At 42.7% G+C, this 12,408-nt stretch overlaps 1 protein-coding gene across 1 annotated transcript in view; it reads left to right on the top strand.

The window, feature by feature from the left end:
- The window catches only part of LOC121549042 (titin-like), a 39,265-nt gene that overhangs the window by 17,729 nt on the left and 9,128 nt on the right, over positions 1–12,408 (top strand). The window contains exons 10-13 of the mRNA XM_041860841.2: positions 2,339–2,505; positions 2,585–2,646; positions 2,735–6,434; positions 8,470–9,020. Coding sequence (XP_041716775.2) covers positions 2,339–2,505; positions 2,585–2,646; positions 2,735–6,434; positions 8,470–9,020 — 4,480 coding nt within the window. The remainder of the gene's footprint in view (positions 1–2,338; positions 2,506–2,584; positions 2,647–2,734; positions 6,435–8,469; positions 9,021–12,408) is intronic.

Genomic DNA, 12,408 nt, shown 5'->3' on the forward strand with positions numbered 1-12,408 from the left:
TTTGCATACCCCAGGATACCATGAGACATCCATGTCTTCATCACTGGAAAATATATCCTACGCTTGAGTAAAAAATAAAAATAAAAACATGAATTATTTAAAAACGCAAAAACTCCGATTTTTTGCATATTTGCATATGTTGTAGTTTAGACCCTACTTTACATCATCTGAGGTTTTTGTATTGTTCACGCCATTGGTTGAGACACAACATGCTCTTGTATACAGGGTGGGTGTAATTTCAATCATAGAAATAAATAATGAATAGAATGGACCTATCTATCTCTTCAGACCACTGCATTTTAGCTGGTACACCTTTGACATTTAAATTGAATTGAAATGTTAACTTCTAATTACAGCCACAAAGATGGCCCCCATCGAATGTCAACTTAAATGGTCATGTCTATTTTATGATCTATATTTCAATGATTTCAATAGGTTTCCTATGGAGGATTGAGAGTATAATTTAAAACAACAGATATTCCCATTCAAGTCAACCTTCTCTGATGTGTGTGGACCTCCAACCATCTTTGTGGTACCATTTGAAAGTTGAAATTTCAATTTTATTCCCATTTCAGTACATTTATTAGCCAAAACATGACACCCACCATGGATTCAAGAGCATGTTGTGTCTCAACCGATGGTGGGCACAACACAAAAACCTCAGATGATGTAAAATAGGGTCTAAGCTACAACATATGCGAATATGAAAACAATTATTGAAGCGTTTAGATCAGCTTTAACATTGCAGATAGATTGGGACTTCTATGTATGTAATCGTCTACATAATTTCCAATCCCCCATATATATTTTAGATAATTGATGTTTAAGCTAAAAAAAAAAGACATTTATACAAATAAATAAAAATAAATACATAAATAATACAATGGTTTGACAACCCTATTTGTGAGCTTTCTAATGATGTCAACCTCAACCATTTATATTTTCCAGTGATGAAGACATGAATGTCTCATGGTATGGTGAGGTATACAAAATAGGTCGACTTTGAGCATCTTTATCGCTTGAATGTTTTGGCATTCAGGTCCAAAAAGTCACACTTCTACAAAGCGCAAATATGTATGGAAGGTTTCGTTCAAATCAAAAGGGCTGCTTTAAAAAAGTGATTGAATTCAAATGGATTTACCCGTAAACAAACAGCAACTCGGCAATAGAGAGTAATAGATTAATAGAGAGTAATGGCGTCTTTTTGTAGGCACTAACTCTGCCATGGTTCGTTGAACAAAGCCTATGTCAAAATTGAGTTTTTGTAGTTTTTGTTTATAAAGGCCGAAAAATAAGGTATGTGGTAAACATAGGCTTAGGAGATCATATACGTTTTGTTCTATGCTATAATCTTCATCAGCTAACATCACTTTTTGTGAGCATAAAGCATTAAAAAAAAAAAAAAAGGCTTCATAATTCATAAAGGTCATGTTAACTGACTGATATTATCTCATAGAACAAAACATATATGATCTCATAAGCCTGTGTTAAACTCAGACCTGATTTTCCCCATTCATTTAACCCATAGGAATGGCTGAACGGACCAGAGGTAAATCATTTCTGGTTTTTAGGACTACAAGCTGGCGAGCTCTATTACTCGGCTGTTTGTGCACTGCAGCCATGATGGGTCAATACATCAACCAGGGACACTGTTGAGAAATGAGTAACAAAATCAGCTGAAACTGGGACTCATGTTTTTCCCCTTCTGTGCCAAAATCCCGAAGTATGCCTTTAGGGTTAACAAGGTTTTCATAGACTTCTTCATCTTAGGATGGAAGGCAAGTAAGTAGAGCAATGCAAAGCCCTGTGTGAATAGATTAATTGCCGAGTTCCTCCCTTCCCTAATTTGCGGGCCCTGTGGTGGCCAGTGCTGTCACAAGCAATAACATCCATGCCAGTTAGTGGCTCAAGCCCGCTTCACTAATTTGATAAAGGATACACAACTCATTCGACCTTCGCATCTTCAGTATTCACAAAAACAAAAAGGAAAGAAATGGATGTATCAACGTTGATGTATCATTACCATTTCAATCAAAATCCCATTGAACTAATCTGTTTACCCTCCGGCTTCTGCATTGACAGAGCTGAATATTGATACATTTTTGATAGTGTCATTAAAATCTGCAAGAAAAAAGGGGTGGATTTCCATGCTCTGCATTTCAAGTATACTACTTTTCAATTGATCTCGTATCTTGACTCTCCAATTCTTAAACCTGCCAGGGGAATGCTGTGTTTTTAGTTTATTTAGTTAATTGCTTAAAGTGTATATAGATCTGTATAATTCAGTAATCACCAACTACTCTTATTTTCTCTCATACAATATATTCTTCTTTTTCAGACCTGGAGGAGTGACAGTGCACTATTCTCTGGTCTTTCAGACAATTTCAGAGGATGACACAGGGACTCCAGCGTCAGCTGTGCCCAGCCTGCGGGAAATGGTGGCCAAGGCTTTGAGTGAAGAGGCCTCTCTGCCAGTGGATCTACAGTCATTAAACTTTGAACCAGGTAGCCAAATCACTGTGAATAAGCTATGTTATATTTGTGAAATACTTGTTTTGCATTGTTTTTGTACGTCTTTCCACAGTAAAAGTGATTCCACCAACTACAACACCTGTTGAGGAAGCTGTTGAGGAAGTGATTGAAGATGTAAGTACTGGCTTATTAATCTAGACTACCTATGGTAAAATACCAAACTTTGCATCAACACGCTTTTTTTTGTATTTTTTATCAACAGTCCAGTGAGCCAGCTTTCCACAACGATCTGGAAATATTCACAGATGAGCCAGAGATTGCTGTGGAGAAGCCTCGTCTGGATGTTCCACTTGGCACTGTGGAAAAGGAAAATTCTCTTGTCACCCTCCTGGACTCTACAGATATTCCAGAAGAAGAAGAAGGAGCATCACCAGAGAGAGGTGATGTGCCCTACATCTACAAGGATACTAGTGATGAATTAGTGTACATTGCTGAGAGTGAGTCTGAAGCAACAACTGAACCAGAGGAAGAGGTGCCATTTATCACACACATGATTGAAACCATTCATGCCATTGATGAGGGAACTGGTGAGCTTGTAAGATACTATTTCCCAACGCCTCCTGCTGAGGGATACCTTGAGCCACCTTTTGGTAATTTAGTCCCTACTAATGGGTACCCTGTTTTACCCCATGAGGATTTGGATATTACCTCCGCTCCTGAAATAGAAAGTATAGAAACTGATACGCCAGCTGAACTGTTTCCTAACTTGATATCAGAGGAGGAGGCTGTTGTTGAGAAGGAGACTGAGCCTACTCCAACCACTCAGATTCTGCTCACCACAGCCACAGCCATTGAGGAAGAGGTATCTGACCCTGGATTACCTGTGACGACTCTCTCAGCCATCACAGATCAGCATGCCACTGAAGCAATAGAGGACCTTGAAGTTGAAGAGGATTTTAACCTTCTTCCGATTGAAGAGGTTGAGGAACCAGAACCTGAAAAAGACGTAGTTGTGGAACCAGAACCTGAGGAAGAGGTATTTGAGGAACCAGAGCCTGAGGAAGAAGTAACTGAGGAACCAGAACCTGAAGAAGAGGTAGTTGAAGAACCAGAGCCTGAGGAAGAGGTAGTTGAGGAACCAGATCCCAAGGAAGACATAGTTGAGGAACCAGAACCAGAGGAAGAGGTGGATGAGGTCTTGGTAGTTGAGGTCTCGGAACCTGAGGAAGAGGTATCTGAGGAACCAGAACCTGGGGAGAAGGTAGATGAGGTCTCGGAACCTGAGGAAGAGGTAGTTGAGGTCTTGGAACCTGAGGAAGAAGTAGTTGAACCAGAACCTGAGGAAGCAGTACTTGAGGAACTACAAACTGAGGAAGAGGTAGTTGAGGTCTCGGAACCTGAGAAAGAGGTAGTTGAGGAAATAGAACCTGAGGAAGAGGTAGTTGGGGAACCAGAGCCTGAGGAAGAGGTAGTTAAGCTCGCGGAACCTGAGAAAGAGGTAGTTGAGGAAATAGAACCTGAGGAAGAGGTAGTTGGGGAACCAGAGCCTGGGGAAGAGGTAGTTGAGGAACCAGAACCTGAGGAAGAGGTAGTTGAGGAACAAGAACCTGAGGAAGCGGTAGTTGAGGAACTAGAACCTCAGGAAGAGGTAGTTGAGGAACCAAAGCCTGAGGAAGAGGTAGTTGAGGAACCAGAACCTGAGGAAGAGGTAGTTGAAGAACCAGAACCTGAGGAAGAGGTAGTTGAGGAACCAGAGCCTGAGGAAGAGGTAGTTGAGGAATCAGAACCTGAGGAAGAGGTAGTTAAGCTCGCGGAACCTGAGAAAGAGGTAGTTGAGGAAATAGAACCTGAGGAAGAGGTAGTTGGGGAACCAGAGCCTGGGGAAGAGGTAGTTGAGGAACCAGAACCTGAGGAAGAGGTAGTTGAGGAACAAGAACCTGAGGAAGCGGTAGTTGAGGAACTAGAACCTCAGGAAGAGGTAGTTGAGGAACCAAAGCCTGAGGAAGAGGTAGTTGAGGAACCAGAACCTGAGGAAGAGGTAGTTAAGCTTGCGGAACCTGAGAAAGAGGTAGTTGAGGAAATAGAACCTGAGGAAGAGGTAGTTGGGGAACCAGAGCCTGGGGAAGAGGTAGTTGAGGAACCAGAACCTGAGGAAGAGGTAGTTGAGGAACAAGAACCTGAGGAAGCGGTAGTTGAGGAACTAGAACCTCAGGAAGAGGTAGTTGAGGAACCAAAGCCTGAGGAAGAGGTAGTTGAGGAACCAGAACCTGAGGAAGAGGTAGTTGAAGAACCAGAACCTGAGGAAGAGGTAGTTGAGGAACCAGAGCCTGAGGAAGAGGTAGTTGAGGAATCAGAATCTGAGGAAGAGGTAGTTGAGGAACCAGAGCCCAAGGAAGACATAGTTGAGGAACCAGAACCTAAGGAAGAGGTGGATGAGGTCTTGGTAGTTGAGAACTCGGAACCTGAGGAAGAGGTAGCTGAGGAACCAGAACCTGGGGAAAAGGTAGATGAGGTCTCGGAACCTGAGGAAGAGGTAGTTGAGGAACCAAAAGCTGAGGAAGAGGTACTTGAGGAACTACAAACTGAGGAAGAGGTAGTTGAGGTCTCGGAACCTGAGAAAGGGGTACTTGAGGAACCAGAGCCTGAGGAAGAGGTAGTTAAGGAACCAGAGCCTGAGGAAGAGGTAGTTAAGGAACCCGAGCCTGAGGAAGAGGTAGTTGAGGAACCAGAACCTGAGGAAGAGGTAGTTGAGGAACCAGAACTTGAGGAAGAGGTAGTTGAGCTCTCTGAACCTGCGAAAGAGGTACTTGAGGAAATAGAACCTGAGGAAGAGGTAGTTGAGGAACCAGAGGAAGAGGTAGTTGAGCTCTCGGAACCTGAGGAAGAGGTAGTTGATGAACTAGAACCTGAGGAAGCGGTACTTGAGGAACCAGACCCTGAGGAAGAGGTAGTTGAGGAACCAGAACCTGAGGAAGAGGTAGTTGAGGAACTAGAACCTGAGGAAGAGGTAGTTGAGGAACCAGAGCCTGAGGTAGAGGTAGTTGATGAACCAGAACCTGAGGAAGACATAGTTGAGGAACCAGAACCTGAGAAAGAGGTACTTGAGGAAATAGAACCTGAGGAAGAGGTAGTTGAGGAACCAGAGGAAGAGGTAGTTGAGTTCTCGGAACCTGAGGAAGAGGTAGTTGATGAAAAAGAACCTGAGGAAGCGGTACTTGAGGAACCAGACCCTGAGGTAGAGGTAGTTGAGGAACCAGAACCTGAGGAAGAGGTAGTTGAGGAACTAGAACCTGAGGAAGAGGTAGTTGAGGAACCAGAACCGGAGGAAGAGGTAGTTGAGGAACTAGAACCTGAGGAAGAGGTAGTTGAGGAACTAGAACCTGAGGAAGCGGTAGTTGAGGAACCAGAGCCTGAGGAAGAGGTAGTTGAGGAACTAGAACCTGAGGAAAAGGTAGTTGAGGAGCCTGAGGTAGAGGTAGTTGAGGAACCAGAGCCTGAGGAAGACATAGTTGAGGAACCAGAACCTGAGGAAGAGGTAGTTGAGGAACCAGAACCTGAGGAAGAGGTAGTTGAGGAACCAGAGCCTGAGGAAGAGGTAGTTGAGGAACCAGAACCTGAGGAAGAGATAGTTGAGGAACTAGAACCTGAGGAAGAGGTAGTTGAGGAACTAGAGCCTGTGGTAGAGGTAGTTGAGGAACCAGAGCCTGAGGAAGAGGTAGTTGAAGAACTGGAGCCTGAGGAAGATATTAGTGAGCCACCAGCTGAAGAAATTAAAATCATCCAACCTGTGGATTCTTTAGAGGACACTCTATTTGGAGAGAAAACTGATCCTGTTGAAGAGGACAATATTGTGCCAATAGCAGACCAGTCACCTGAGGAGGACATGGAGGAACTGTTGCCTGAATACCCTGGGTATGTGGACATCTATCCTGAGGAAGCTGTTGATACTCTGGAAGAAACAGGTGAGTAATGCAGGTTATAAAGGCTGTTCTAGTCCAGTAAAGAACAGACAACATGCATAATTAAACATTTAAAGCAATGCATTTCGTCGATAGAGGCGGGCAGTTGCATTACAGCTAATAATTACAGTCCGGCCCAGGAATGAGATATATTAATGGTCTATATTTGGACTGAGTGCTGTGCTGCCTGCTGATGAATGTTTTGTTAAATAGATCAGACAAATATTCACTGCATGGCCCCGGCAGAAATGAAGGGCTCGTCTGGAACGGTTTCATTCCTGCAGTCATATAGGGAATGAAGCTACACATTCAGTATAAAGCAGGATAATGTACAGTGAGGGAAAAAAGTATTTGATCCCCTGCTGATTTTGTACGTTTGCCCACTGACAAAGACATGATTAGTCTATAATTTTAATGGTAGGTTTATTTGAGCAGTGAGAGACAGAATAACAACAAAATATCCAGAAAAACGCATGTCAAAAATGTTATAAATTGATTTGCATTTTAATGAGGGAAATAAGTATTTGACCCCTCTGCAAAACATGACTTAGTACTTGGTGGCAAAACCCTTGTTGGCAATCACAGAGGTCAGACGTTTCTTGTAGTTGGCCACCAGGTTTGCACACATCTCAGGAGGGATTTTGTCCCACTCCTCTTTGCAGATCTTCTCCAAGTCATTAAGGTTTTGAGGCTGACCTTTGGCAACTCGAACCTTCAGCTCCCTCCACAGATTTTCTATGGGAATAAGGTCTGGAGACTGGCTAGGCCACTCCAGGACCTTAATGTGCTTCTTCTTGGGCCACTCCTTTGTTGCCTTGGCCATGTGTTTTGGGTCATTGTCATGCTGGAATACCCATCCACGACCCATTTTCAATGCCCTGGCTGAGGGATGGAGGTTCTCACCCAAGATTTGACGGTACATGGCCCCGTCCATCGTCCCTTTGATGCGGTGAAGTTGTCCTGTCCCCATAGCAGAAAAACACCCCCAAAGCATAATGTTTCCACCTCCATGTTTGACGGTGGGGATGGTGTTCTTGGGGTCATAGGCAGCATTCCTCCTCCTCCTCCTCCACGGCGAGTTGAGTTGATGCCAAAGAGCTCCATTTTGGTCTCATCTGACCACAACACTTTCACCCAGTTCTCCTCTGAATCATTCAGATGTTCATTGGCAAACTTCAGACGGGCCTGTATATGTGCTTTCTTGAGCAGGGGGACCTTGCGGGTGCTGCAGGATTTCAGTCTTTCACGGCGTAGTGTGTTACCAATTGTTTTCTTGGTGACTATGGTCCCAGCTGCCTTGAGATCATTGACAAGATCCTCTCGTGTAGTTCTGGGCTGATTCCTCACCGTTCTCATGATCATTGCAACTCCACGAGGTGAGATCCTGCATGGAGCCCCAGGCCGAAAAAGATTGACAGTTCTTTCGTGTTTCTTCCATTTGCGAATAATCGCACCAACTGTTGTCACCTTCTCACCAAGCTGCTTGGCGATGGTCTTGTAGCCCATTCCAGCCTTGTGTAGGTCTACAATCTTGTCCCTGACATCCTTGGAGAGCTCTTTTGTCTTGCCCATGGTGGAGAGTTTGGAATCTGATTGATTGATTGCTTCTGTGGACAGGTGTCTTTTATACAGGTAACAAACTGAGATTAGGAGCACTCCCTTTAAGAGTGTGCTCCTAATCTCAGCTCGTTACCTGTATAAAAGACACCTGGGAGCCAGAAATCGTTCTGATTGAGAGGGGGTCAAATACTTTAAATGCTTTACATTAAAATGTAAATCAATTTATAACATTTTTGACATGCATATTTATGGATTTTTTTGTTGTTATTCTGTCTCTCACTGTTCAAATAAAAATACCATTAAAATTATAGACTGATCATTTCTTTGTCAGTGGGCAAACGTACAAAATCAGCAGAGGATCAAATACTTTTTTCCCTCACTGTATTATGTATTGGACAGTTGGCAGGCATTTGCAGTATGGGTAAAACACACTTGTGATGGTTAGTGACTTATTGAAATATCCTCTCCAATTACAAAGATGACACACCAGAGGTCAGTGAAGTGGAAGAGGCTGCATTGCCAGAGGAGAGTGAAGAGGAGATAGCAGTGACAGCAGAACCCATCCCAGACTATACACCAACACCACCTGCAGAATCTGACACTGTGCCTGTGGTAGATGTAACAGAGTCACCTTCAGAGTTAGAGCCTATGGAGGAGGATACTGAGGAGCCTGAGGTGGTTGTTTTCGATGAAGAAGCTGAAGAGGAGGTCGTAGAGGTCTCGGAACCTGAGGACGAGCGTGTGCAAGACATTGCAGACGAACTTGACCAAATGGACCTGTTGAGCACAGAGCCCATTGACCTTCCAGAGGCCAGTGGATACCCACTGGCTCCTGAGGAGCACCCCTTCGAGACCACAGCGTCTCCACCACTGAGATACCTGACCACGCCCTCCATGACCACGGCCAGTAAGGGCAGGGAGCTGGTGGTGTTCTTCAGTCTACGGGTCACCAACATGAGGTTCTCAGATGACCTCTTCAACAAGAGCTCTTCAGAATACAGATCCCTGGAGAACACCTTTATGGAACTGGTGAGTGAAAATGAAATATGTTCATAAAGGGGGGAATTCCAACCTGGGTTAAGTGCGTGTAAATGGAACATAATCCCCTTATTTCTCTCTACACGTATTCTGACCTTGAACTTAAGCATGAGAATAGTATGCTATTCATCCGCTAGTCATTTGGGGTGGAGATCAAAGAAATGAAGGTGTGGAGGAAGTGTGTCTACAGATACGCTGTATTCTTTATGCGCGATGAAACAATGAATAAGGTCGAGCAACCTGTCTGTTCCAAGTAGAACAACATCTATAATTGTTTCAATAGAAATAACACCATTCTCCATGCACTGTAATTTACAAATGGAAAAGCACTATCAATGAGAGCTAGGTAAATTAGTAAACTGTTTGGATAAGGGGATTGTAAATAAATCCAAAATCTAATCAAAATCGAAGTTTATTTTTTACATGCACCGAATACAACAGGTGTAATCTTACAGTGAAATGCTTTCTTACAAGCCGTTAACCAACAATGCAGTTTTAAGAAAAATAAGTGTTAGGTAAACAATAGATAAGTAAAAAATATAAACAGCAGTAAAATAACAGTAAAATAACAGTAGCGAGGCTATATACAGAAGGTACCGGTACAGAGTCAATGTGCTGGGGCACCGGTTAGTCGAGGTAATTGAGGTAATATGTACATATGTAGGTAGAGTTAAAGTAACTATGGATAGATAATAAACAGAGAGTAGCAGGAGTGTAAAAGAGGGGGTGTGGGGGGGGACACAATGCAAATAGTCCGGGTTGCCATTTCATTAGCTGTTCAGGAGTCTTATGGCTTGTGGGTAGAAGCTGTTAAGAATCCTTTTGGACCTAGACTTGGCGCTCCGGTACCGCTTGCCGTGCGGTAGCAGAAAGAACAGTCTATGACTAGGGTGGCTGGAGTCTTTGACAATTTTTAGGGCATTCCTCTGACACCGCCTGGTATAGAGGTCCTGAATGGCAGGAAGCTTGGCCCCAGTGATGTACTGGGCTGTACGCACTACCCTCTGTAGTGAATAAATGACAATTGTTTTAGATCTATTTTACCTTATGATCGCTGGAGACAAATGTGAAACCAGTCATATGGCAGCAAACTGAAGCATATCAACATATCACCTTTTCCACAGGGACATTTATGAAATACTGGCCTTATAACCTTGCAGGGATTAAATTTGGCGACCCAAGCTATAGGCTTCTGTAGCCATGAGCAAATGACATTATAACTCCAAACGTACTGAGTTGATTTATGATTTCTATAATATTTTAATTATATGTCCGAAATTATCGGTAGCTTTTCTTTCGTTCGTGTGGTTGTTCCTGAGGATTGCAAGCAATAGGGGATCATATTAGGCTAACGTATTACAAGTGCAATAATTTAGGACATTTAGCCTATTTGAATCGGTATGGAATGCAGACCATACGTAGCAGTTTAAACCTGGAGCTTGGTGAATGGTTCACGACGTCTTGGCTGTTGTCATCACAGTTCCATGATTAGTGAGGATTATTAGGGTAGATTTATAAGACTACTGTTCAACCCCTATCGTACACTTTTCTCACCTTCCAATATTTAATTGATTGAACAATTGAATATGTCAACTTTCAGGATGAATCAAACCACTGTATTTTTGAATCACCAATATATTTTGTGTATAAATACTTTCCTAACCCTAAATAATATACAAGTTCAGAGTATTTTTTTACCTACCAATTGGAGCTGAAAAGGAGATGAATATGCGTGTATTTAAATGGATTTCTTTAATTGATCCTAATATTCGGAACTGTTCTCTCCATATATTCTAGTGAGTCTGTCGAAAAAATTATAATTAAAGGTACACCAAATTTAAAGGGATGGCTTTAGATAAATGTCCTGAAACCCCTACTGAATGAAAACTCCACGAGAAAATCTATTGGCCAGCAAGTGGGAGGGTTTTCAGCGGTTGAATTACATTTATTCAGCGCGAGCAAGGGAACCACGCCTGCAAAGCCCGTTACACAACTGCATAAGGTAAGTCTGAATACCAACAACTGAGAAGTGCGTAGGAAAGGCGTACAATTCCTAAGTCTGAATCGGGCCTAAAGAGATACGAGTAGTGCATGTCTTTATCGCACTGCAGGGTACCGAACCCAATGTCATATAATGCGAAAAGGATACCACCCACACCCAAGTGAGGAAAGAAATAGAATAGGAAATGAAGCTGAAACCCTTCTTACTATTTAGGCTAAATTAAAGAGCAACAGAGTTACATTTTATGTTTCACTCTTTACATTACTGACTGATGTCTTTCAGATCCCCATCACTAGGCAAAGGAGCTGGCCATTTACATTGACTTATTATCACTGACCAATGACGTAGAAAGGAAGAACTGCTTTTCAGCGATTACAGTCTAATCCGTTAAATGTATTTCACACGTTGGAAAAACTAAATTGGGTAAATGACCATTTACCTAAGCATTTGCTTCACTGTCTGTTTGTAGTGTGTTTAAGTGATTAGATTGAATCGATGAATGTACTTAGCTCTCACTAATGGCGCTCAGCTTCATTATCACTGAAAACAGCCCCCTGACCTGTGCTGGAACAGAACTACTGTAATACCTTTTCTCAACGACTTCATCAATGGACTGTAAAATTAACTCATAACAAGTCATCTTTTTTTGTGTGTAATATTTACCTCCCCAATTTCGTGATTGCGATCTTGTCTCATCGCTGCAACTCCCCAACGGGCTCGGGAGAGGAGAAGGTCGAGTCATGCGTCCTCTGAAACATGACCCAAGTAAAGCCCCTCCCCTAACTCGGATGACGCTGGGCCAATTGTGCGCCACCCTATGGGATTCCCGGTCAAGGCCGGTAATGACACAGCCTGGGATCGAACCTCAGGCTGTAGTGACGCCGCAACACTCTGCGATGCAGTGCTTTAGACATCTACACCACTCGAGAGGCCACAAGTCATCTTTTCATAGATATGTATTCAATTCAGCAAGTTTCATTTTTGGAGTGACATCTATTTAATAGTAATGTCCATATTTAAAGGCCTGTCTTTTGCATGACTCTTTTTTCCTCTGACTAAACTGACGTGCCTGCTTTAACATTGAGTTAATTTAGCAATGAGTCATAAGATAGCAGATTTAGCTTTCAGAATAAGGTACATTGAAATGATACAGCTGATGGGTATATTGTTTGTGAAAGTATAGCATAGCTAACCTTTCTTTTGAGCTTGACATGTTAGATAGAGTATTCCTATTAGCTGCCTTTACTGGTTGGATGTATCATCAACAGATTATTTAGATAGATTGATTAGATTTACTTATGCACATAAGTAGATTAATTTGTCTCGCATACACGCTGAAACAAATGCACCATTCCCCTCAGTATACAGTGCAATGAC

The sequence above is a fragment of the Coregonus clupeaformis genome, chromosome 33, assembly GCF_020615455.1.
Source record: "Coregonus clupeaformis isolate EN_2021a chromosome 33, ASM2061545v1, whole genome shotgun sequence".
Lineage (NCBI taxonomy): Eukaryota > Metazoa > Chordata > Actinopteri > Salmoniformes > Salmonidae > Coregonus > Coregonus clupeaformis.